This window comes from Gracilinanus agilis, chromosome 4, assembly GCF_016433145.1.
Source record: "Gracilinanus agilis isolate LMUSP501 chromosome 4, AgileGrace, whole genome shotgun sequence".
In the NCBI taxonomy this organism is placed as follows: domain Eukaryota; kingdom Metazoa; phylum Chordata; class Mammalia; order Didelphimorphia; family Didelphidae; genus Gracilinanus; species Gracilinanus agilis.
Window position 1 is genome coordinate 487434091 of NC_058133.1, and position 27396 is coordinate 487461486.

Genomic DNA, 27396 nt, shown 5'->3' on the forward strand with positions numbered 1-27396 from the left:
TCAGGGTCACCCAGTTAGGAAATGTCTGAGGCCAGATTTAAACCCAGGACCTCCCCGGCTTTCAGTTTACTGAGCCACATTGCTTCCCCAAAACAGTATTTAATTAAAATCTGTATTTAATGATGAGTATATCTGGGTTATCAGAGTTTGATATTATTAAAAATGTTGAAATCAGTGCCCATTAGAAATAGGGGTTTTAAATGCAATGGACTTCTCAACTAGCCGCAATACAATGATCCAAGACATTTCTGAGGGACCTATGAGAAAGAACTGGGGGAGTAGAAACACAGAAGAAAAGCAACTACTTGATCACATGGGTCAATGGGGATAGATTGGGGATATAGACTCTAAAACAATCACCCTAGTGCAATTATCAATAATATGGAAATAGGTCTTGATCAGTGACACATGTAAAACCCAGTGGAATTGCGCATTGGCATCAGGAGGAGGTGGGAGGAGGGGAGGGAAAGAACATGAATCATGTAACCATGGGAAAACATTTTAAATCAGTTAATTAAATAAATAAAAAGAAGAAATAGGGGTTTTAAATAACTGCCTAAGCAAGTCAGATTTGATGACTTTTGCCATGTATTTTCTTTATGAATTAACTTATTAGATTTTGTTTTTAGAAATTATTTTTTTTATTATAAATATTTATAAGTTTATATTTTTTCTGTTTCATTTTGATAGAAGATTGGGGTGATATTAAAAGTTTTGTAGTCTTCTTGAACTAGCATGGTATGAATTCTATTTAAAACTTTTCAACTCCAAAGAATCTAGTGAAGACTTTTAAATCAGTCCATTGACCATTCTATCTTTCACATTATTAAACCTATTGACCATTTCCCCTCCCCCTTATTTGATGTAAAAGCATTTTTATTGAAATGAATGGTTGCAGTCGTGGTTGGAATAAGGTAAGAAACCACAGGATTTCAGAGGTTATCTTTCAACTCTGAAAGTTGAAAGGGCTCTACTTTACTACCCATTATTGCTTATTTTTCCATTCAGAATTATTCTACACAGAACTATCCTACTTCAAAGTTTTAACTTAAAATTTCACACCATTGCTATTTATAATCTTTCTAACTATTTCAGTCACACATTTTATGCCTTTCTTATCATGGTATCCCTAGAGCACTACCTTCTAGCATTCTTGAGGATTCTCTTAGGATAAAGTCATATGACAGTATGGTGCACTCCAACCAGGGTGGGTTTTCTCAACTATTACTCATGATTCTATAGCCTTTTAAAAATGGAACTCTTGGGGGCAGCTCAGTAGCACAGTGCATAGAGTGTCCTGCCTAGAATCAAGAGGACTTGGGTTCAAATCTAGTCTTAAACACTTCCTAGCTTTGTGACCCTGGACAAATCACTTAATCTCAGTTACCTAGCCCTTGTAGAGTTGTAACTAAGACAGAAGGTAAGGGTTTTTGGTTTTTTTAATTTTTTTTTTTAATGGAGCTTGAGGCTAACAAGCACATGTGCTTCCTGATGCCCAAGCCACTTGCCCTTTCATCACTGTCTGTTAATGCCAAGAAGAAACAGAAAATTATTCTGGGGAACTCTGGAGACTAAGGTTGTCTAGTATTGAAATAGCATCTTCAGGACAGGATTTGGCCATTGCAGGTAAGGTTCTGAGTCTCTTTTGTATAGACACAAAAGGACTTAGTCTGATTGTAACTGACTTTATCAGTATGTAGCTAATAGAGCTTGGTCTGAATTATTTTATCAGGAGCTGAATGAAAACCAGAGTACCCCAAAGAAAGAAAAACAAGAATGGCTCTCCAAACAAAAGGAGAATATCCAGCACTTCCAAGCAGAAGAGGAGGCCAATCTCCTTAGACGACAAAGGCAATACCTGGAGCTGGAGTGCCGTCGCTTCAAGAGAAGAATGCTGCTTGGTCGGCACAATTTGGAGCAGGACCTTGTTAGAGAGGTACTTTAGAAGAGGGCAAGAAATGTCTAGAAAATGTGTGTCAGGTATAAATATGAGTAAATGAATGTGATCATTTATGGCCTCTGTCTTCTAAGTAACATGTCATAAGAGTATGTGTTAGATCCAGTTTAATGCATTTTTCTTAATCCTAATCTTTTTAATTGGTCTACTCTTGTAGAAGCCAGAATGCCAGTTAGATATTTAGCCTTGTTATACCTCTTAGCCTTTAGGGCAGGGGTTGGCAATGTATGGCTCTTGAGCCATATCTGGCTCTTTTGAGGGCCAGATATGGCTCTTTCTGCAGGAGCCATAAAGTCAATTTTTTTTCAGGCGCTGTTACAGGAGTGGCACTGTGAGCACTGTACAGCTCTCATAACATTACATTTTAAAAAATGTAGCATTTATGGCTCTCGTGGCCAAAAAGGTTGCCGACCCCTGCTCTAGGGACTCTGATTTTCACTTTCATTTGACAAGATGGCTTAAAAATAAGCTCTAGATATAGTTTAAACCTGTTGAAAAAATTAAATTTAATGAATGTTAGCCATAGTATCTAGGAAGATTTATGAAGTATATGAAGATTACAAAATATATAAGGAAATTTGTACTCCAGTCTAACAACAAAACCCTACCCAAAATCATTGGATCAGATCTGTGGTCACAAGAACTGCATTTTAAGAACTCTTTAACTGGCCATGCTATGTATCAGGTTGTGTGTGTGGAGTTTGGACAGTCCACAGTAATAATTCTCACCCCTCCTGCCTATCTCCTGTTCTGGATTAGGAATTAAATAAAAGGCAGACCCAGAAGGACCTGGAGCACGCCATGCTGCTGCGTCAGCATGAGTCCATGCAAGAACTCGAGTTCCGCCACCTCAGTACTATTCAGAAGATGCGCTGTGAACTGATCCGACTGCAGCACCAGACTGAGCTGACTAACCAGCTAGAATACAACAAGCGACGAGAACGTGAGCTGCGGCGCAAGCATGTCATGGAGGTTAGGCAGCAGCCCAAGAGTCTAAAGGTATGTGAGCAGTTAGATGGATTCTCAGAAGGGGAAGGCAGGGAATGTAAACTAGAGACACTGGATCTTTCCCAGGCTTCATATCTATCTCTTCCTGAAATTCTCTGTGATTCATTACCCATCTATAATATGCTACCATCTTTGTTACCTTTCTGGCATGCTCTTTCCTCTGATGTGGGCACAGTTCAGGAAGAAAAGCACACTCCTAAATGAAGGTGATTGCTATTAATTCAAGAACAATGCCTATCCCTGGAAGCTGTTATGACCATCTCATAGAAGGGTAATAGAACCTACACAATGCTTTCCCATCCCTAACCAGGTTACCTGTTGGCCCTGCCAGTCCATGTCATTAAGGTCTTACCCCAAGTGGCAGGAGAGCAAATTTAATTCTGTATATGATCATTTTTCTTCTTGAGTTTCAGGTGAAAACATGATTTCTAAATCATTTTAATTTTCCAAATGAAGTGGCTTTTTTGGTCATCTCTAAAAATCAACCCAAATTCAGTTTTGCTCATTTGTTAATGTTACAGATATGGATATTTTTAAATTTAAAAAATATTGCTGATCTGTGGTGTCTGATATTGGAAGAGAGGGAACAAAATGGTCATAGCACTAAAAGAATAGAATTTTAATGGGTAGAAAAATTGAATTTAAAATAGCCATGAACCCGTAGCATAATTGTCATTGATAGAGTTAGATCTCCAAATAGTTCTACCTTAAGTCCTTATCCATGTCTAGGAAGGGTTCCCAAGTCTAGTGAGGGGTGAGTGACATTGGGTGCTTTCCTGCTGGTGCCTCTTCTTTTGGGAGCAGAGCTTGCATTCTCTACCCTGTAACTCTGTTGGAGTGGAATGAGATTGGCAGTACTATTGGGCAGAGCTACCTAGTGAATACAAAATACAAGTCGCAGCATGTTATCCAAATAACTGAAGCCTCCTCCAGGCTCCAGAGGAGTTACCCTGGAAAGGATAGAGTAGACCAGGTGCATGATTGAAATGACACTCTTTTGATCTCCCACCAGTGTACTGTTGTTCCTTACTTCAGATATGACTGAGAAACCTGAGGCTTGGCAGTAGCTAGATGGATTTGTTCTAAACACTCTCTGTCTCCTTTATGCTCTGCTGCTAAATGAACGATGGTCTCTTCAAGGGGAAAAGTTTCAAGAATAAGATGCGTTTTATTTGTGATTCCAACACCAGCAGCACCTAAAGAGTCCTCTAACCCCTTTGGAGAAAATTATTAGCCAAGACTCCAAAAAATAAAACAAAGGCTCCAAGTCAAAAAGAAATAGGTTTATTGAGAGACGGATCCAGTCTCCCAATAAGGCTGGCCTCTGGTTAGCACCAGAAGACACCTAGCCTTAAGAGAAGATCCCTTATATAGTTAGTTATAAGGCATTAGCCTGTGGTTTGGGCCCAAGCCTTTGGCCTATTGTAGGAAAAGCACAGATTCATAACAGAGCAAATGAGAAGGATGTACAGTTTCATTGGCCTCCTATGATTAAGGTCAGAAGTTTAAGTCATGGTGGGGGAGGCGGGATATCAATATCAGAACAATATAGCTATAAAGTACTACAGGATTATAGAATAATAAAATATAGATTCATAAGGGGAATAGGATTTTCCCATTCACACTCCAAAGGCTGTGGTTTGTTAGGGCTTTGTCATTTCTTCAGCCATTGGACCACCAGCTTTTCATTTGCTCCATGTCTGGGGATATGGTGATCACACCATTTGCAGTAAACTAACCACCTTGCACCTAACTAACCTCCTAATGTGTCTTCTCTCAGCTTTAGAAGCAGTCAGTGGAGTTGGATAGAAGGACCTAACCAGGAAATACCTCTTCTTTGGAGGAGGGCTGGGGATGGGGGAGATTGAGCAAGGACATAGACTCAAGGCTATTAATTTAGCAAGGAGAGTAATGAGTGTGTTTCCCTTCATGTTGTAATTTACCTACTTATTTTATATGAATAGAAAATGCTATTTTGTTCTCTGTTGAAGATGATTTCTTCCATCTGAAGTATTCCAGCTGTTATTTAGGGGTTTTCCCTCTCTGAATTTTCAGTTTAGTTCAAGTTAAACTTTTAATTCTATCTCACAGCCTAGCTGATTTGTTAGCATTCCCTCATTTCTCTTCTCCTCCCTGCCAAGTAAAATCACCCCTCTCCTCACCCTGTCCTTTTCATAAAGTCCTTCTTTTCTGCCCTCAGACCAGTGAGGTAGAAGTTTTGGGTGCTTTTCATAATATAGCATTTAAAATAAGAAAACTTGTTAAAAGAATGGCATGATGTGGCAATAGCCTCCGAGTCTTTTCTCAACTCAGTTTCTGACAAAAGAATTCAGGAAGGATTCTAAGGACTAAGCATTTTGCTTCAGAGATATGGCATCATATATATAAAATTACATTGTGTGTGTGTGTGTGTGTGTGTGTGTGTGTGTGTGTGTGTGTGTGTAATTTCATTTTCCACTTAGCTCAAAGAAATTCTCTCAAGACCTCAAGTAGAATCAAGGCATGTGACTATGACTTGGAGTCTCAAGGGAGTGGGTGGAAAGTGAGGACAGAATAGCCTTGATGTCATAGTACTGTGAACAAGGACTCTCTGCCAGAAATCCAGTCTGCAAAGGGGGGGCCTGGGTAAGGACTGCAAAACAGCTGATGCCAATCAGATTGCATATCAGTTAAACATGCAAAATTATCATTTTCTTTCAATGGAGAGGAAAACTCCTCAGAAAGGTCAGGGTCCTAGTGCAAAGAATTTTGGAGCACATTTTCTCCAAGTATAACCAAAGAAAACAAAAGGCTTCTTCATTTCTTACACAGTGTGTATCACCCCCCCCCCTTTTTATTTTTTTTTTTTATGTGTGTGATGTTCATTGAATCAGTGTGCTGGATTTATGGCAGTGCAGTTAGATAAATTAGAATTTTTTTAGTTATTCTGGTTGTGTTTGCTCCTTGTGAGGAAGCCCCTGCCATATGCATTTCTATATTTAAAATTCAGTGGCCAGTTAACTCACATGCATTGAAACAAGATCCTATGCTGTGCCCTGAAAAGAGAGACATAAATATACCAGTTCTGGCCCTCAGTGAGCTTGCATTCTATTGGAAGACACAATGTATATGCCAATCAGTATGTGTCAAATAAATACAAAGTCATTTTATAAGAAAGGGAGAGAAGTAGGAGCTGAGGGGGCAAGAATAGATAGACCCTATGGAGAAGGCAGTGGAGAACTGAATCTTGGCACAGACCCAGGATGTGGCAGGGAGACAGCCAGAGCAAAAGACATGAAGAAGGAAGAGGGAATGCCACCAAAAGAAGCAGTATGGTGTTTGGGAGGCTGGGAAAGGCAGGATAGGAAATAATATGTCTTAAAGTGAGAAAAGTAGCTTGGTCTTGGCTAATACAAACATAGGTAGTGCCTTACTTCCCATGGATAATGGAAATTGTATTGCCAACCTTAGTGGCTAGGGGAGGGAGAGAATTTGGAAGTGAACATTTAAAAAATGAATGTTTTAAAATTTTAAAAGGAAAGTAGCTTGGGGCCAGGAAATCAGGATGGTTGTCAGGACAAACCATGAACCTGGGTCCTTTCCTAATTCTAGGCTTGATTTACTTTATCTTTCAAACAGATCACAGAAGAATAGTGACTTATTTTTGTTCTTTGGCATCAGTTTGATTTGACTTTCTTTAAAAAAAATTTTTAAACCCTTACCTTCTATCTTAGAATTGATACTATCTCATTTCTAAGGCAGAAGAACGGTTAGGGTTAGGCAGTTGGGGTTAAATGACTTGCCCAGGATCACATAACTAGGAAGTATCTGAGACCAGATTTGAAACCAGGACTTCTTGTCTCTGGGCATGGTACTCTGTCCACTGTGTCACCTTGATGTACCTGGATATGACTTTTTAATAACTTTTCTGGACTATAGAAGAATTAAGCATGGTTTTAATTTCTCTGTCAGTAAGCATTTATTAAGCACTTACTATGTGCCAGATGCTGGCAAAGAAAGGAAAAAGTACCAGCAGCCCTGGCCATTTTAATGGAGCAGACAACAATATGCAGTATAGGTGGAATGTAATTTCAGAAGAACGACATTAGCAGGAGGGACTAGAAAAACTGTTCTGCTAAAGTTGAAATTTGGCCTAAATCTTGAAAGAAGTTAAGGAATGGGTTCTGTGGCTCTCAATCCACTGTGCCACCCACTGTCCCCTAAGACTATTAGTTTTGACAGTCATGAGATCATTGTTAACTTTGAAGAGAGTGATTTTAGTTGAATGGTGAGGTTGGAACCCTGATTGCAGAGTTTAGCAATGATGAAAGGAACTGGAGGTGCTGAGCATAAGCAGCTTTCTCAAGGAGTTAAGCTGAGAAGGGGAGGAGCAGCCCTAATGGACATGGACAGATCAAGTGAGGCTTTTTTGAGGATGGAGAAGGCATAGATGGAGAAGAGTGAAGTTGATAGTGTGGGGACAATTTTCTGGAGAAGATGAGAAAATAATGTGGGAAAATGTCTGATTGATATGAGACAAGATGGAATCTCTCACTAAATAGCCTCAGTTTTAGTGAGGACAGGGCAGGGGGATGAAGTATAAAACACTGGGGAAGAGGATGCTATGGGAGGCTTGAAACTGAATGAAAAGATTTAGGACCATTTTGGTGAGTGATAGAATAAATTGATTATGGAGGTGCAAAAGGATTGCTATGCTGTAGTGAGGACTCAAATAAGATTTGAACTTCACCCAGTCAGAACAGTTTTAAGATTTTTTTCCAGCTTCATTTAGTAGCACATAAAGAGTAATGAGTCTGGCTAGAGTAATCCAGTGTTGGAGTTGAACAAAGCAGGATTGGAAGATAGGAAAGGGGACAAGGGATCCAAGTGTAGTTAGATTGATTCACCACTGGGTTGAGATAGGGAAATAAGGAGAGTGTAGTAGGGTTAGTGACCTAAGAAATGACTGAGAGGTAAAAGAAATGGATGTCACAGGAGGGATAAAGAACAGAGTTAGGGAAAGGTGGAATGATAAAATATTCTGATGAGATAATGGAATTTTAGAATTTGTGAAGTAATAGCAAGATCCCAGGGTATGACCATCCTGATATGTCACTGAAGTGAAATGGAGGACCACATCATGGAAATTTGATGAACCAAGTAATTGGAAAGTGAAACTCCTTTAGAATGGAGTTAGGAGTTGAGGTGGAAAAAGACTATGAGTCAGGCACAGAACTTAATAAGGAAAGAAGGCATATGTCCTGCAAGTCAGTGAATAATGGCCACCAGGATCTCGATTAGGTGATAAATTTGAAGAGCATCATCACAAAAGAAAAGGATACTCCTGAGTGATAGTAGCAGAGAGAAGCAAGGAAGATTCTAATTTTTCCGCCCCAACAGGGAATCAGAAGTACTGGAAAAAATGGCCAAAGAGCCTGGCAGTTTGATCAAAAAGGAGCCATATTTCAGAATCAGAAGATGTAAGATATGGAAAAGGGGAAAGATTTAAGAGGAAAAAGTCAGGGTCATTGAACCTGGAGTAAGCATTTCTGTATGCCCGGCACTGTGCTAAGCTCTAGGTTACCAAAAAAAGGCTTAAGACAGTCTATAAAAGAGAAGCTGAAAAGTCTAGGGATGGACAGACAGATGCCCAGTGTTGAGATATGATAAAGTTCTGCAACCAAGTTGGAAGTGATGAGATATTAAATGGTAGAGGATCTAAAAGGAGCTTTCCAGTGTCCATCATCACCACCACCACCACCCTCTCCAATCAAGGGCAGGAGTTTTCAAGTTGATTTATCTTGCAGAAAGATGAGTTTCTAGAGGTCATGAAGTCCAGGAGCAGAGCTAATTGGGAAATGATATGATTTTTGTTACTGAAGGATCCAGGTCTAAGTGAGTGCCAGAAGATAGATGAAATGAAAAAAGAAAAGAGATAAGACGGAAGAAATGTGTAAGTGACAGAGTAGGGGTTCCAGAGAGGACAAAGGCATAGCCCAGATCTGGGATTGGGTTGGGAGGGATAGGAAGAGATTGAACTAGGTGGAAGGAAGTGGCATTTGGAGTAGGTTTCTGTACCTGGGGGCTCATAATCCCTGTGATGAAAATAGTTTGAAAAGGTTTATAGCTTGTTAATTAATCCTTGAGAATGAGTCCAGGCAGAGTATCAGTGTTGAGATCAGTCCATTGACAGAAGCAGGTGATTAGATTAGTCTTCTTTGTGTCCTATTAGTCCCTGAGGAGGCCTACTTTGCAGCAAGCAGGAGCAAGCAAAGGGAGTCTGGTTAGGAGGCAGGAGATATAGTGTGAGGTGGGCTAGCTAAAACCGGGAACAAGATATGCTCCCAGGAGTATTCTTCACGGTGCTTGTCGGGGAAGGGGTTCTGAGAAAGAGGCAGTCACAAATACCTTTCATTTAATTAATTCATTAATAAGCCTTTGCCCTCTGACTTAGAATTGATACTGAGCATTGAGAGCTATAAGGGCTAGGTAGTGTAGGGTTAAGTGACTCGTCCAGGGTCACATTGCTATGAAGTGTATGAGATCATATTTGAACCCAGGTCCTCCCGTCTCCAGGCCTGCCTCTCTATCTACTAAGTCACCTAGCTCTCCCACCAACATTTTTTTGTTGTTTTTGCTTGTGGTATCAGAGTAAGCCATTTCCAAGGGATTTGTTTGCTCTCCTGAAGGGGAAAGTCAATAGTAGTATTAACTTAGTAGGAAGAACTTCTATGCTGCAGCTATCTTGTTATGGCCAGTCGCATAACTAGAACTAAGGCTCTACCTAACATCAATAGTAAGCCAGGTCTGAGCATCCTGCAGCAGAGACAAGTCTAAAATTGCTGCTGGCATGATCTCCTTTTGTACAGCCCATCTCACAGACACCTTCTGTTCACAGCATACTGATTCATAAAGGTCCATTGAATTTGTCCCTTTGTGTGTATGCATCACTAGAGTTATCATGCCAATCTAGAGTACATTTAATGACTCATTGAAATCATGACAACATTGACCAAGAAAGAAATTTGTACTGTTGAGAGCCTGGTCATCAGTGGGATCTTTGGCTCAAAATGCCAGTGTTCCAAATGTCAACTGAAAGCAGCTGCAGCCTTGGATCGCCTTGGTCTTTGTGTGTATTCCTTGAACTTCCCCATTCCTTTCCTTCAGTCTTGTCTTCAAGCATTTTGAAATCTCAAATTCTCAAGATGAGTAACTTGAAAGCCAGCCTTCTAACTAATGGATCTTTTCTCTCTTCTCTAAGTCTAAAGAATTGCAAATCAAAAAGCAGTTTCAAGATACCTGCAAGATCCAGACCAGACAGTACAAAGCCTTGAGGAACCACCTGTTGGAGACCACACCAAAGAGTGAGCACAAAGCAGTTCTCAAGCGACTCAAGGAGGAGCAGACACGGAAACTGGCCATCCTGGCCGAGCAGTATGATCACAGCATTAACGAGATGCTCTCCACTCAAGCTGTGAGTGTACTTTGACTGCAGGGCGGGCTCTGCTCTTCCTCTCCACCAGGAACAAGAGCTGAGGAGAGCCAGAATAGTCAGAGAAGACCAAGGGCCTCCTGTTCCAGACTGGGCAAGAGGGAGAGTGGCCATTCCTCAGGCACTGCCATGTGGGAGACGGGGAATGAGTCAGCATAGAAACAGTCATATTCAGAACTTTGCTGGCCTGGCCCTGTCCTAAGAATGGGGCTATGTGCCTTCTAACTGCTGAAGATCAGTAGTTTTAGTCGGGCCCCTTGGTGAGCCAATGAGCAGTATTGTGTGAGAGCTCACCCCATTTTCCCATTCGAATGGGGTGCTACTTTTCTGTTCTCTCTCTTTGGTAAGTACTAAATAAAGAGGCTCGCATCATTTAGCCCAATTGCCAATTCCTTCAGCACTGTATAGGCTATTGAGCTTAAAAGAAGGGTAGCCCTCCTTTCCTTTCCTTTCCCCACCCTTAAGTGGATCACCAGGGGCATGCCCTCTGTGTAAGTCCAGCCTCTTTTCTTCCCTCTCAGCTGCGTTTGGATGAGGCCCAAGAAGCAGAATGCCAGGTCTTAAAGATGCAGCTGCAGCAGGAACTGGAGCTGCTCAATGCGTATCAAAGCAAAATCAAGATGCAGGCAGAGGCCCAGCATGACCGGGAGCTCCGGGAGCTAGAGCAGAGAGTCTCTCTCCGCAGGGCCCTCCTAGAACAGAAGGTATGTGTGTCTGACAGAGCCATAGCTGATTGCTTTCTAGACTTTGTCTTAGAGGCAAGCTTGTTTGTTTTTTAAATGACCCTCATTTTCCATCTTGGTATCAGTTCTAAGGTAGAAGAGTGGTAAGGGCTGGGTAATGGGGGTGAAGTGACTTGCCCAGGGTCACACAGCTAGAAAGTGTCTGCGGCCAGATTTGAACCCAGGACCTCCCATCTCCAAGCCTGGCTCTCAATCCACTGAGACAGTTTCTTTTGTTATCAATTTGTAATAAATTCATGTTGATGTCAGGTGAGTGACAACCTCACAGCCTTAAGTGCTGTTATGGAAGGTTTGGGATTCAGGGAAAGAGAGTCCCTAAGACTAAGACAGTCCTAGGGGGTGTGCTCTCCCACCCCCCCGCCCCCCCTTTGTGGACCTCACTATGGATTAGTACAACTTCTGTGGTAAAGAAAGGAAGAGACCTCACTATTTGACTGGGATGGTCAGGGGCATATACCTTTCTCTCATTGCCTGGACAAATTCCTAGTGATTACCAAGTTAAAGAAGATTGTTGCCCATACCAGGCCCTTTGCTGTTCTAGCCTTAGCAGCATCAGTGTGTAAGGTGGCAAGGATCAGAGATTCTTTTCCCCTCTTCAGCCTAACTTAATACTCCCCGTTCTCTTTCTTTCTTTCTCATTCTCTTTCTAACTCTGTTTCTCTGAGACCCTCCAATTATGCTCTCCTATTTTTTATAGGAGACAAAACTAAGGAATAGAGAGTATCTTGCCCAAGACTGTAGAGTCCATCAGGGATAGTGTCAGGACTAGAACTGAGGTCTTCTCCCTTCCAATTTTGAGCATTCTTTTGCCAAACCATTATAGTATCCCCCAGCTCAAGTGCTTACACTTAGGAGGACCTTCTAGGCTATCTTGCCTCATTGTGCTTCTGCCATATACTTGGACATGGAAACTTACCTGGCAGCTTTCATTGTGTCAAGTTTCTATCTTTTATTCATCGTCAACACATATCCTCCATTTGACTTCATTCTTGTCATACTCCGGTGCCTTCATTGCTTTCTGAATAGTGTGGAATATTCTTCTCTCCTTGCATTTCTTCCTGGAGCTGCTAGAGTAAAGACAAAATGCTTGATTAAGATAAATCTAACTTTTTTTTAGCCACCTGAATAATTTCTCTTTTGTAACTCAGCAGTTGACATGGCTGACTGCTTCTTCAAGAAGTCAATTAACATTTGCTCCAAAAGGCTATTTTTCTGAATTTTCTTTCCTATGCAGTATAGTAAAGCCAATGTCAAATGCATCCTTTTTAAAAAGAAAAATAAAAAATGAACCCTGGTTTACAAACAGATCGGTCTTGTTGGTGAGCTTAGCTTTTAGACTCAGTATAGATGCTAAAATCTCAGTATAAAATTGCCTTTGCACTCAGGAAAAATGAATGAAAGGGAAATTTTCCCTACTTCAGAGCTCTTCTCCCCAAATAATTAGCCAATTTTAGCAGCAAGATCAGGAAGAAATATTGGAGTAGTGCTTTCACATTTGCATTTCAGCACCACCTAGTGGCTCTCTATGTCCTCCTTATCTAGTTAGCATCTCTTGTTTTGTGGGATAATGTTGTTAAATTGGAATTCTGCATTTTTAATGTCATGTTAAATATGGCCTCCTGGAATGCAAACCCAGATGAAGATCAGCCAGTATAATAAACATGTCAGGTGTTATAGAAGCACCCATTTCTAAGTGCTACTTGGTTTTTCGAAAAGAGTTTCTGTATTTTCAAATGACATAGTAGAATTGTCACACATAATTGTGCGACAAAATTGTTAACACAATAGCCTGATGACAAGAAACTTTGAACAAAAACCAAGGCAATAGTTGTTTCCAAATAGATAATTGTGGTATGGAATTGCTTTAAATCCAATTTAAGTTTTCAGACTACAACACCAAGCAAATGAACTATATAAGTTCCTACATGAGTTCATATTTTAATTTTTCTCAGCCTTCACTTAAGATCCATCTTGCATGCTGGAGAATGTGAAGAATCCTAAATTGCTCACTCAGCCCATTATCAAACTAGCCCTCCTTTCAAAGGACCAGTGAGCTTTATTGTGCTCTTCTCTAAAATGATGTCAGTTTGGGTAACTATTTAAGTAAAAGGAAATGTCCTGTGCTCTTAGTATCCTGAATCTCCAGAGACCTTCCACCTGGAAGGCTTGTTCACTTCTCTTTAGAGCTGGCTTACATTCATAACAACTGGCACTTCCTGAGAAGAAGTATCCAATTCCCAATGGCTATCCTTCTGTTGTGAGGCATTTTGTTACTTTCTGATAAAGTCATTCTCATCAACCTAAGAATATTTTCAAAGAAGTGATTATGTGTAATGCCTGTAATGCCTATCCCACATGGCTTTGTTTGAGCTTCATGACTTGAATTGATCAGTGCCTTTGATGACACTCTGGTGCTTCTTTTTCTCTGTCACTTCTCAGTGAGGCTGTCCGCAGTTGAGTCATAACCTTGTAATACAGTAGGGCAATTAATCAGGATAAGTCAGTTCATTGGCTGTAGCTGGAGATAGGCAAGAATGTATATTTTTGTACCTAAGGTCTGTTAAGAGGTCAAAGGTTTACTTCTCTATCAGTCTTCTCTGGGCTTCTAAAGCCATCACAGAAGGAGAATTAAGATGTTTGGCGACTAACAAAAGAATGAGTATGAAGGACCTAACTGCCCTTTGAGAGCATCACTACCTTCTTTTCCAGCCTCCCTTCAGCCCAATGACTGCTCTGACATACTGGCCTCCCTGATGCTACATACACACACACACATACACACACACTCACTCTCTCTCTCTCTCTCTCTCTCTCTCTCTCTCTCTCTCTCTCTCTCTCTCTCCCCCTCCCTCTCCCCCTCCCCCTCCCCCTTCCTCCTCTCTCCAGGGTTTGTGGCCAGCACTGGCTACCTCCAATGCTTAGAAGGCCTTCCCTCCTGCCTCTCAGAGCTTGGCTCATGTGTAACTGTATGCAGCAAGAAACCTTTCTCTTTTTCCCTTGCTGCTAGTTCCTTCCTCCAAATATCTGATTTATATTTATATATTTTTAAAGCCACCTTCTGTCTTATTAACAATTCTAAGGCAGAAGGGCAAGGGTTAGACAATCAGGGATCATCCAGCTCGGAAGTTTCTGAAGTCAGGTTTGAACTGAGGCCCTCCTGATTCTGGGCTTGGCATTCTATCCACTGTGCTACCTAGCTGCCTCTTTTACATACTTTTTGATGCTTGTGGTCTGTTACACAGCAAACAGAAGCGAGCTCTTTGAGTTTAAGCATTGGAGAGGACATGGTCAAACCTGTGCTCTAGGAAGACTTCCAGAGGGGCAGTAGCAGTGTCAAAGGAGAAGAGGTGGCATATGTACGAGACATCACAAAGATGAAATGATTTGGGTCTCTGTATTCCTAGCACCTAGAACAGTGCCTACCCCACTGATGAGTTGATAGCCCACATACAATTGCTCCAGCCAATGTTGCTTTGTAATGATACCATTAATACTTCATTATGAACCTCATGGTAGTATCAGAGACCTAAAGTATTCTACTTCACAGTGGCTTGAAGAATCAATGAACAGTTGAATGGTTTGTACTATACAGTTGGCTCCTCTCAGACTGTATTGGAATGTGAGTGTGAATTGGAGTTGACACCATCATTTCAGTATCTTATCCAAAAGAGACTCTTATTTTCAAGCTAAATATTCTTTCTTCTATTTAATCAAATTAAATTGGGTGACTGATGACCACACCTTGAGCAGATTTATATAGGAAGTTCCTTTGCCTGCTTTTGGCTTGGGCTGGAGATACAGTGTTTAGGGTTATATCTATAATAGCAATATCAAGGAAGCTTTAAAGGTGCAGGAAGTTAGAAAAAGAGTAATGAACAAGAGTAAATGACTATTTCGGTGAAGAAACACTTGAGTGGCTATGTTAGCTAGAAGTGTTAAGATTAAAAATGATAAAGACTTGATATAATAATAGAAATTAGTAGTTTAATTAAAGCCATGCTGATAGAGATAAAAATCATTAGACCACGCGCCTGTAAGAATTCACATTGCCTCAGCCATCTTTACCTTTCGTATCGCCCTGCGCCTCGTAGCTAAGAGAGCGACTTCCTCCTCACCCAGGAGACTTATTCCCTTTCTTACATCATCATACTTCCTGTTTGCCATGAGGAATCATGGGAAATGTAGTTTCAAAGTCTCTACGTGTCCATAGGAAATATATAACATACTTTTAAATGGCATCTCCCCAATTCCAAATATACAGAAGTTAAGAGAAAGGAAGGTAATGCTCCTTGGGATCCATAATGGAATCAGTATTAAGAGTTCAAAGATACTTTAGGGATTGCCAGAGCCAGCCACCTCCCCTGGTAGATGAGGAAAGAGAGACTCAGAGACAGGAAGTGACTTTTCTTTCTTTTTAAATTCTATCTTTTATTTTTCAGTTCTATATTCTCTCCTTCCCCCCTGCCCTACTTATTGAGAAGGCAAGAGAAACAAAGTCCCTGACACATCTCTATGGTCAGGTGGAATACATTCCTGCATTAGCTGTGTCCAAAGCCAGAAAGAATGAAATGCCTTTTCCAGGGTCACAGGGTTAGGCGGCAGATCTGGGACTTTTCCTTCTGTACTGTGATGCTGGCTTAGACCTCGCTATTTATTGGTTTAGAGCTTTTTTACCCAGGGAAACTTTGGTTTAAAGTCCACCACATAAACAGAGGATGGTTTTCCTTTTTAATTCAACATCTAGCTCTTCAACTCCCAGGTCTCTTGCTTAGTTTGACCTCTAGAAGTCCTCTGAATTTGATTTTTAGTATAAAAATAAAATAACTAGTAAAAGTAAAATTAAAATATATGGAGCTGAAATATTAGATAAGATTCAGGAGCAAACTGCTTCAGTGTCTGTGCTATATCTTTGTGTAATGGAGGGGAGCAGCCATGGGCAGCTATCATTGGTGAGTTAATTAATCCTCATAAAACTTGAACTTTTGGCATTTAATTATATTAATTTAGTTTTTTAAAATATAATTTTGAACATTTGTGAAATAGTTATTATTATTTTGCATAATATGCTTATTATGTGGTATTGTTTTGCTTTTGAATTTGTTTCCAAAAAGTTGTAGTTAATATTTATAATTGTGTTTCAAAGCTGGGGGGACTTCCTTCTTTTTATTTAATTGAATTCATCTAACATATGTAGCTTTATATGTACAGGACCCTTCTCTAGGTCCTGGGACATATACAGAAATAAATAAACTGTAATCCCTGCCCTTGAAGCCTAATTATTAGGGTCCAGTAGAAGAATGAAATCCACACAAGTAATGGTACCAGTCAGAATGGATTTTAAGGGCAGAATTAATTACTATGAGGCTTCAGAAAATGAACATGTCTGGAAGAGTCAGTTGACTGCAAGGAATAGATGGCATTTGAAAGGGATAAAAAGCTTATGGAAACATAAGCAGAGCTGGGAAGAAAAAGGGTATACAGTTGTAAGGAAGATTAGGATGGCTCCCAAAGGAAGGAAAGCAGAGGCTACTTCTGGAAGATAAAAGGAGAGTTTGTAAGTATTTGGTCTCTAAAAGTTGCTTTTTTCCTCCTTTTCACCCTAGATTGAAGAAGAAATGTTGGCCTTGCAGAATGAACGCACAGAACGAATACGAAGCCTGCTAGAGCGTCAAGCCAGAGAAATTGAAGCTTTTGACTCTGAGAGCATGAGGCTAGGTTTTAGTAATATGGTCCTTTCCAATCTCTCCCCTGAGGCATTCAGCCACAGCTACCCTGGAGCTTCTGGTTGGTCCCACAATCCCACTGCAGGGCCAGGCCCTCACTGGGGTCATCCCATGGGTGGCCCACCTCAAGCTTGGGGCCATCCAATGCAAGGTGGACCCCAGCCATGGGGTCATCCCTCAGGGCCAATGCAAGGGGTGCCTCGAGGCAGCGGCATGGGAGTCCGCAACAGCCCCCAGGCTCTGAGGCGGACGGCTTCTGGGGGACGGACAGAGCAGGGCATGAGCAGGAGCACAAGTGTTACTTCACAAATATCCAATGGTTCACACATGTCTTATACATAACTCCAACAATAATTGTGCGTGGCAATTCCACTGGAGCTGTCTGCCAAAAGCACCTGCCGCCTACAGACATCATCCCCACAGCCGTGTCCCGGGGGCGCTGCGGTGCACACGGAATATCGGGTTCATTTTGAAAAGCGTTCTGCTCTGGGTTCACTAATGGGATGTCATCGTATTTGGCTGCTGGCTGTGGTTTTTGTTTTGTTTTGTTTTTTTACTTTGTGGGGGGAACTGTGGGCAGGGGATGGGTAGAAAACCCCCTCTGCATTAGCCAGAAAGGAGCCTCTTCTGAATGCAGTCCAAATGGGCTTGCACCACCACTTCCTGGGTGCCTCTATCCTCAGAAGCTTAATGAAAGGTGTGGATGGAGCTTTCCTGATACCCCATGATTCTTGGGAGCTGCTCGTGGCAGGTAGCGCGGGTATGTACTAAACTAGAAGAGCATGTGAGCATATCTCCATTCCCTCCCTAGGTTCCAATTCTGGTTTAATTAGCCTGCCCTCTCAGCATCCCCAGAGTAGGATAGGGGGCAAATCCAGAAACACCAAAGGTTTCCAGGGAGCTGACCATCTCCAGGGTCAGAAACGGGCTTGCCTGGTTTTTACTTATTTATTTTTGCGGGGAGAGCTGCATGGGCCTGTTAGCGGTCCAGGCCATCCAGGTGTGCTCTGTGTCCAGCATCCAGAGGAGAGGTCTTTGTTTCAGTCATGAGGCAATTGTGACACCCAATCTTTGAGCCTTTAAAGGGAAGGGTCAGAAAGTCAAGAAACTCCACTGGGGCAGCTTTACTCCTCTTCAAGTATATGCTGTGGTTTTCCAGCACTAATGGGGAGAGGTAAAGACTGCAAATCCTGCACATGTGCAGCTCTTCCCTGGGACCCCTTCCTCATCCTAGCTGAGGCCCAGCTGATCCTCAGGCTCCCTCCCTGAAAACAAAAGACATGTAGCCAAGATACGCCCAAGGCCAGATGTAGTTGAGGGCTGCCATGTTTGCAAATTGCCGCCTGTTGGAATTCCCCTCACACTACACATACACAGATGTGATTCCCCCCCTTTTGGCTTGTTGCAATGTCCTGTTTACATGTAGTGTAGCCAATTGTTTCGGTGTCTAGTTGCCATACAGAGTGTACCAGGAGTCGCTGAGCCAACGCCTTTTGCCAGCTGCTGACTAACCCCCATCAGCACTAAAGATGGGGCCACACAAGGCAGCCCCCCTTCCTGCTCTTTTCCATTGCCATTTTCATTGCTGCACTGCTCTCCGGCTTTCCCAACCAGAGCCTTTGTGATCTTTTGGTAGCAGGTTAATGTCCCCTCCCCTAAATAGGAGACACCACTTCCAGAAGTCTCGATATACTTGTGTCAACAGTACTACTGAAAGGGAGCTAGGAAGTTTGGCAAGAATTTTACAAGAAATCGTACTGGTCAGGGAGTCTGTTGACAAAATCTGTTTTGTTGGGGTTTCTGTTTGTATTCTGTTTGTTTTCATTTTTATGATGAAGGATCCACTTTTAAGGCTGAGGCAGGAATTTCATAGTACTCAAATTTGTGTCAGTTGGCGAGGCTGGTATTGGGGCGTCCTTGAGTTAAAACAGGTTGGTTGAGTTTGGCTTGAGGTGAATGTTCTTTCCAGTGATCGAAGTTTCTTGTAATTTATTTTTTCTTCCCCTTCCTATTTTGTCTTGAAGAAAACCCTAGCTGCTAACTCTAGAACTTCTTTAAGAGATTCATAGGGCTTCAAGGTCCTCTTCTCTCAATATCCCCATCAGTGGCACACCTCTTCATCCCCGCCAAATTCATTTGCTAAAGTGTCCAGTTTCTCAGAAATCTTCCCCTTTTGAAGAATATTAGGTAACTTAATAAAATCAAATGGAAAAACATTACTTTTGCCTAAATTGTTTGGAAGCCCTTGCCACAGAAGGTAAAAGGCACATTCATGAAAATTGGCCAGCGATCCACATAGCTAGGTAATCTGTTAGAAATGTACCTCTCATTGCAGCCCTCCCCAGGTCCAAAGATAAATGTTGCAGCTACTTGTCATACCTGCCTATTGAGTAGACTTGTAGTTTGTTAGCCTTTTTTTTTTTTTTTTTTGGCAGTAAAACCTAATTCAAGTGCTTCCTAAAAATGACTTTGGATGTTTTCCTAACTTGAGAGGTTTGCATTTGCATTGGGATATTTCACATATATCCACTGGAATGTAACATGGTGGTGGCGGCCAGAAGTTTTGTGTGTGCGTGCGAATGGGGGTAAAATCAGTTGAGGTTAACCAGTGCTACACGACTTACGTCCCCCGATTGCACAGTGATCCATTTTGAGCTTATTCTCTCCCTGTTGTAGATGTGAGTGAAAAGAGCCTCTAGCATAGTCAAACTCACTTCCCTAGTGTTCTCCAAACCTGGATACCTTTCCACTTGCAACACTGACCCCAGAGGTCTTCTTCAATAGGGCTTTGTAGCCAATTTAATTGTGTGGGTGCCAGTTTTATGTGTTGGTCATGGGGCAGAGCTGGATTATTCCATTAGATTAATATTTTAATTAAAACAGATAGTTTGCAAAAACTGATTCAGATTTTAATTGATTTGTGTGTGTGTGTGTGTGTGTGTGTGTGTGTGTGTGTGTGTGTGTGTGTGTAAAAAGTCCTCTGCAAGATCTCCATGATGGGAATCACCCCAACATAAAATTTATAACAGGAAACTTGGATGGTTTTAAGTGAGGCAAGCACTTTTCTGAATCAGTTTGCAAATGCCAACCTGTAATCGGATTATACTACCTCTCCTAAGTTCTGGTGCATGCCATGGCTACTTCTTATGTGTGTTTCGGGAAAACATACAACCTAGAAATGATGAGGAAGTTGTCAAAAGTCTACCAGAAATTTGCAAGTGCTGTATTTGGTGTCCAGAGCCTCTGATAGTTGAAATGGCCTGGGTTTTCTGTCTTTCCCCTTTGTTTGTTCACATTGTCACTAAGACCTTTTAATCTTCTATTCCCCTTCCCCTACCAATCTGCACACGTCTTGTATTTGGTAGCATATCCTCCTTACTTGCTGATTAGTGCGGATCACAATGTTTGTCTTTGAGGTACCACCGTGGGAGAAGCCTGATGGCCAGGGCCCTACCACTAGGTAACTGTGGAGGACTTGGTCAATCTCTTAACCTCCTGGGGCTTCAGTTTTCCTGTGCCCTCTAAAGTCTTTTCCAAGATTCTGTGACTCCCTGGCCACTGGAGAAGCCAAGCCTGGTGGGCAAATGTCAGTCGTTAAAGAAGTTGGATCATCATTCTTCCTGTCTCTTCTCCTGCTTTGACTTAAAATGAAAACTCTGGGCCTCTGTCAGGTTGGAAGACAGACTCTAATTACCCTATTTTCACTCTAGAGTTATACTGCAGTAGTAAATATAAGTACCAATGTCTGGTGTGTTAATTCTTTGCAGAATGCATTGTGTTGGACACTGGAATAATACTATTTATTTTCACCTGTGAAAATAACTTTATTATACTTGAAACACCTCCTTTGCATTCCTCCATGTGTGCCATTCACTAGTGGAAATAAATTGTATTATACCATGATCTACTGGCTTTTAAAAAAACACTATGTTAAATATGCACATTTCTTGGGCTAGCTCTATCATTTGTATGTATATATTGTATATACATATGAGTGTGTACATATATGTATAGAGAGAGACACACACACATTTGGCAGTGCTGTACATTTGCATCAGAGCACTTAAGGGTCCTGTTCTTTTTATATATACACATGTACATGCACACATATGTGCGTGCGTGTGTGTGTGTGTGTGTGTGTGTGTGTGTATGTATTTACAACTCTCAGTAAAGGCAAGAATGCATGGGTTCCTCCCAGAGTGGTCATCTTCACTTATTGGGGATCCGTCTTTGTGAGAGTGTGGATCACTCAAGCCCTCTGAATCCAGAAGTGCCTCAGGCTCTTGAAGAAGGAGGGAAACCAGTCCCTTGGGGCTGAGGAAGTGAAGCAGCAGCAATGAGCAGAAGAATGCTAGGGCAGAAGCCAGCCCCGTGCTGGGGAAGTGATGGAGCCCAGCATAGTGGATATTCAAGAGAAAAGGGCCAGGCAGGGCTTCCTCTCCAGAAACAGACCATAAGAACCACAGGAGTGTTGCACAATTAGCACAAGCCCCCTGGTTTTCTGAGCAGAGAATTCGTTGTGCTTACGTAGGGCCCAGACCAGTGCAGGAGCTTTGTCCTGGAAAGGAGGCATCCACCAGGCGTGAGGGAAGTAACCGGCTGTTACTAGTGATCTTCCTGGTAACCAAGGCTTGTTCACTCTGGTACCGCTCCCCCAGCTACTTTCCAAGCAGTAACCCTTTATTTCTGTAACGTATTTGGTCTAGTTCTCCTTTAGCTCACAAGGGATAAACAGCATGTGCGCATTTTGAAAATTCTCTTGATTGTGAGGAACATTGGATTTGCTAGAGGGACTCCTGGCCAGAAGAACTTGGTCTAGGCGGTGGCGGTGGCAGACCCTGTGACTCTCAGGTCATCTATTTGCCTCAAGCTTCCCACCCACCCAGAATCTGTTTCCCTTTGGTGTGACTTCCCCTTGTCTAAGAGCATGGCACTGTCCACAGCATTATCGTTTCAAAATAAGACACTGCCTTTCAGTTTTGCAAGCTTTTTCCCTTTCAGTGGTGAGGGGCTGTAAGCCTAACTTTCCTCACTCTCAGTCAAATACTCGAGAAGAATGTGCTGTGAGCTTAGTAGAGCTTCCTCTCGTATGCAAGGACTACTGATTGAAGTCTATTTTGCTGTGTCTGGTTATGTTGTCTGCACTTTTATGAAATCACTACAATTAGAGCTACATTAGAAATGTTTTTAGAGATGTTTGTGGGCTCTGTTTATAGCTGTTAATGCTGTAAAGAAGGAAGTTGTCTTGTTAAACACTGTCCAGAAGAGAAGGTGAAGCTGAGAACTCCTCCTGTTGTTCATTTATTTGTATGTTCTACTGACTCCCAGTATTCCCAGACTGTCTACTAAAGCTGTGTAGAACAGTTTCCCCTCTAGTGAATGTACCGATTCCCAGACCTCCATTTACCTACCTGGCAGAGAGTATCTGTGGCTTGATGGTACTCCTAAGATGGATCTGAACTAAATAGACACCAGACTCATTGTGCACCTTATCTAATATCTCATGGGTCTCTGAAGGCTTGCCTTTCCCACCTTCCCAAAGAGGCAGGCACGTAAATTGGAGAGCTGTTTGCCAGACTTCAAAATCTCCAGAATGCTTCCCTTCCCCAACCCACTTTGATTTATATGTACAGAGAGGTGGGACTCTCTCTCTGAAGCCTCCCTTTGAAAGTGGCAGGGTGTGCACTGGACAAGCCAAGCAGATCATCTCTGGGTAGTCTGCCAGGAAGGAGTGGAGATGAGCTGAGACTTCTGAATGAACAAATAAAAAGGGTATCTTCATGCCCGACAATCCCTCCAAAGTACGGGTACTTCCACCTGCACAGTTTGACTTTTTTGCTGACCTTTTAGCAATTGTGAGTGAAAACCGTGTAATTAACTGTAAATATGTAGGTAACAAATTGACCTAGTTTCTGTAATTTTTTTTTCTTTTGGAGTTTTTGTACTAAAGTTTATAGATCTGTGCCAGCTAGAGAGGAGTTGCTGTCATTGCCCATCGTGGCCCTAGCACCTAACCCTATAACCATCCTAGGTGACACTTAGAATTAACGCGTAAATGTTGTATGCAGGGGGATGGGAGGCTTAATTGTGTGTCAAGTTGAACTACTTTTGAAGCAAAGTCATTTTCTTTCATGTAATATTTCCATATCTTCAATCATGAGTGAGGTAGGGCTTTTGCAGAAGTGTTTTGTCTTTAAGTGCAAGTGTTTTAATGTCCTATAAATTATGCAGGCAATAGATACCTTATGGTTTGGAGCTTTGGTCCCTTGGGCTCCCTTACAGCTGAAACTTCAAATGGAATGAGTGGAACTCGTCACTGGCACGCAGATCCTTTTGTTGGGAACACTTGTGTCCTTCTGCCCTTCCCTACCATGTGCTAGGTAGCTTGGGTGCTCCTGGGCTCATAGGCCGATGAACTGAAAGGAGAGAAAAAACGACAACCGTCTGTCCTCTCCATGAGCCTGGGTTTGCATGCTTTTAGTGCCCCTCTGCCATGTCTCTGGCAACTCTGAGGTTAGCCGCATTTGGAATTGAGACATCAATGTTTATGAAAAGTTAACATCTTTGCTTTGGAATCAGATGGATTGGGGCCACTTGAAGGCATGGAGGAGATCCATTTAATGGAAACATATTGTCATATTCTAAGCTTTAGAGCATCACACACTAAACAATATAGGATTTAAGTAAGATGTGCAGTTCCAAAGGCTGCCAACTGAATGGGCTCAAGTTGGTCCCAGAGACCCATCAGCCCAGATTGCACCTGCCCAAGAGTAAGTTGGATTCTCTTTTCCCCATGGTGTTTTGGATGTTGGCTTCTATCGGTGTGGATATACTATCAGATGGCTTGTTTTCAGTGCCCATTCCAAATGTACTGTGAACCTCCTCCTCCTTATCCTCTGCCACAAAGTTGGAAGTGTGTTAAACTTCCTATTCCATATCTGGTGGTGGTTGTAGCAACTTAGTGTGTGCCTCCTCCCACTCGCAGCCAAAAACACATCCAAGAAGGAGCTAAAGCCAGGCAGAGGCACGAAGGGGGAGAGCATTTCGGTGAACACAGAAGAGACCAGAAGTAGGTCTGAGGCATAGTTTTCCCAAGTTCCCTGGAAATTTGAAATGAGATAGGAGCCCACTTAAAAATGCAATTTTCATGGAGAAAAGGGATAGCAGAATTGGGGAGGGAAAGAGGAGGGACTTCTGGAAGAGGAGAGAACTTTGTGGTCATCTTAACTTTGCTTTTATGAAGACCCTTTTCTTCTAGGTTACTCAATTAAGGACATTCTCCCAACTTCTTTTCTTTTCTTTTCTTTTTTTTTTTTTTTTTGAGCAAAAACAAAAACAAAAAAACAGGATGAGGGTCTGTTGTAAATAAGTGGCATTTTACAGTATAGCGTGTATAATTCACCCCGACTATTTCAACTCGATCAATTGTAAATGCTTAAGAAGTTTTTATTAACACTTGTTTTGCTAAATCCTATTTATGTGATTATTCAGAAGTCAATAACCCACTTAAAATTTAAGGCAAACATTTAGGTAAAAAATGGTTGGGTTACTTTGAGCAGTTTAGCTATAAGAACCCCCTTGTTTTTGTATACAAGAAAGATAGTATAATGTGCATTAACGAGGCTGGGAGAGACTATGAGAAATGTGTATAGTGTATATTTTAAAACAGCTTTGCTTGTATTGTGAAGATTTAAAACAAACTTGAGATTTCTAACATAACTATTAACACAATTTTAACATAAGTTATCCCACTGGGTTTAAGAGCATCTTGAATGTATAATCCTTTTTGTAACCCAGATTGGTTTCTGCTTCTACCCATCATCCAAATAGCCTATTTATGTTTTTAATTTTATACAGTATATTCACTTCCCCTTGATCTCTTCATCTCCAGCATGATTTTTTTTTTTTTGCACAGGTATTGTAGAAGTTTTAAAAGGAAAAAAAAAAACATTTTTCTCCATCCTGGATTTTTATCACTTCTTTCTTCCTCTTTCCCCATCTCCTTTCGTAAAGGCCATTTTATTCCATTTGCAATATTTGTGCAAATGCTAGATTTTTTTAAATCTTATTTTGCCATTCATCAAAAAATGCTCAGTCGGTTGCCTTTTTACAAAAAATAATAATAATAATAAAGGAAAGGAAAAAAAAAGCTGTGACCTTATCAGTTCTGAGTAGGCCATTGGGAGTTGTATGCACACATGTAACAGCCCAGGACCAATTCTGGTGACCCACTAAAGGGAAACTACTTTTAATGGCTCATGGGGCCTTTCTTTCTTGGAGTATGTTGCTGCCCAGAGGATATTCCAGTAATTTCTGTGACTATTTAAAGATGGCTAGTTGTGGGAAATCTGGGTAAGACCAGGTGCCCTGTGTTATCAGTGCCCTAAGAAAATCTAGTTGGGTTTCATCCAGAAAGCCTTTGTGACTTGCTAGTCCCCTGTGGCGAGGAGAAAATTAAGACTTTCTCAGGACCCCAAATTTGGTTAGATCACTTGTCTTTCTAATGGTAGCCTCCATCTTCTCCTGCCCCCAAGCCCTTGAGCCTGTCACATGTTCGTGGTGGGTGAAGGATTTCTGGTACCTGTAAACTAGGACCAATCTGTAAGGTGAGAGAGAATCATGTTGAAAGCGTGACATGCCGCCACCACACTAATAAATTTGGTTTTTAGCTCCACCTTTGTTGTGTCCTCTGAGTTTTCGGACCAAACAGATGCCCACAGTGAAGGCTAACAAGGGGTTGCATCAGGAAACGAGGCCCTTCCCTTGCTCTGAGCACCAGTGGGTATGGATGATACAAGTGTGCATTTTCTCTTTGGTAAAGATGGTCCACAGCACTAACTGGTGAGGCTTATTGTACAGTATATTGTCAGTATTCTTCTGGTTCTGCATACATTATAGTTCATATATAACCTGTATTAATTGTATAGATTGTGCATTTAAAGCTGTTACCAAGTTGTCAGGAAATGAGAGAAAACAAGGTCATATGTAATATTTTGTTTGTAAGTATCCTTTGTATCATAGCAAAGGAAAAGTTAAAAAAAAATCAACTGTAATAAAGTAATTTTAGTACACACAGTCTCAATGAGCTTTTTAAAACAAATTTTATTCCTCTGCCTTCTGGATGTCACGTTTCACTGGTCAGTTCTCTGTGGCTTGGCCCCAGGTAATGAGGCCCTTCCCTAGTAGGCCCTCTTCACCAAAGCCATCCCATGGCCTCCTGGGCTTTTTGTTCTGCCTGGAACTATCTTACCCATCCCTTATTGGGCCCTGTAGTCATGAACGGCTTAGAGATTAGCCGACTCCCGTAGTTCTTGCACCGTTTCACAGCAGAGCATGTAGACAGATGTTGGCCCTGCCTGCACTTCTCCCCTGGATTGGAAGCCAGAAGGGGCCGGATTCCCCTGCCTCGTTAATGGCCGAGCCAGAGTTCATCTGCAATTTAGAGCTCTTTCCACAATATACAGAAGAGGGATTTGGAGGCGAATCCTTGCTGTGGTGACAACTTTGTGACATGGGGCAAATCACGTCTGCTTCATTTCCTTATTATTGTGAAGAGGGCAAGTGCCCTCCTGTACCTCTAGAGGCATCAGTATTGGTTGGGGCAGCACGGTGGTGGTGGCAGTCATTGCCTGATCTGAAATCAGAGCAGCCCTGTTGAGCTCGGCTCTACCTGTGTGACTTTGGGGAAGTCACCTAGTGCCTCTGGGCTCCAAGTGGCCTCTACCACTCCATCTCTGACCCGTCCAAAATCTAAAGAAATCCTCCCCCTGCTCTCTCTGGCCCAATGCAGGGTCACTCTCAAGCCTGTAGGGTGCCCACCTAAAGGTAGATGCGGAAGGACAAATCCAGCAGAGGTAGGTATCATCGGGCTGGCAGATAAATGTGCCACAGAAGCTTCCTTCTACCTTGAGGTCTTACTTTAGACAAAGCTTTATTATTTATGCTATTGGAAGCAGAAATCACTGGTCCAGAGGCAGAAGATCTGGGTTTCTGGCCCTGCCGCAGTCGTTTAAAAGCTGTGTAACCCCCCCTAGATAAGTCATTTGACTTCTCTAAATTTGCTTTCTTATTTATAAAAACAAAATAGTGGGGCAGGTAGGTGGCACGAGATAGTTTGGAGTTGGTAGGACCTGAGTCCAAATATGCTTCCTAGTGAGCTGTGTGACCCTGTGCAAGTCACTTAACCTTGTGTTCCTAGCCCTTGCTGCTCTTCTGTCTTAGAACTAATACCAAGACAATCCAGAGGAACTAATGAGAAAGAACAATATCCATATCCAGAGAAAGAACCGTGGGAATAGAAACACAGAAGGAAGACATACGATTTATCACATGGTTCAATGGGTATATGATTGGGGGTTTTGGTTTTAAAAGATGACTGTTACAAATATGAATAATATGGAAATAGGTTTTGAGCAATAATACATGTATAACCCAGCAGAATTGCTTGTCAGCTCTGGGAGGGAGGAAAAAAGGAAAAGAAGGAGACAACACGAA

At 41.9% G+C, this 27396-nt stretch overlaps 1 protein-coding gene across 2 annotated transcripts in view; it reads left to right on the forward strand.

The window, feature by feature from the left end:
* The window catches only part of TAOK1 (TAO kinase 1), a 63597-nt gene extending 45925 nt beyond the window's left edge, over positions 1-17672 (forward strand). Inside the window, exons 15-19 of one of the 2 annotated variants that reach the window (XM_044672883.1) lie at positions 1733-1936; positions 2717-2956; positions 10206-10418; positions 10958-11140; positions 16783-17671. In XM_044672883.1, the coding sequence (XP_044528818.1) occupies positions 1733-1936; positions 2717-2956; positions 10206-10418; positions 10958-11140; positions 16783-17244 (1302 nt within the window). In that variant the 3' untranslated portion in view covers positions 17245-17671. Of the gene's footprint in view, positions 1-1732; positions 1937-2716; positions 2957-10205; positions 10419-10957; positions 11141-16782 lie in introns of both variants that reach the window. The other variant, XM_044672884.1, reaches the window with a different exon arrangement.
* Positions 17673-27396: the final 9724 nt, after the last annotated feature.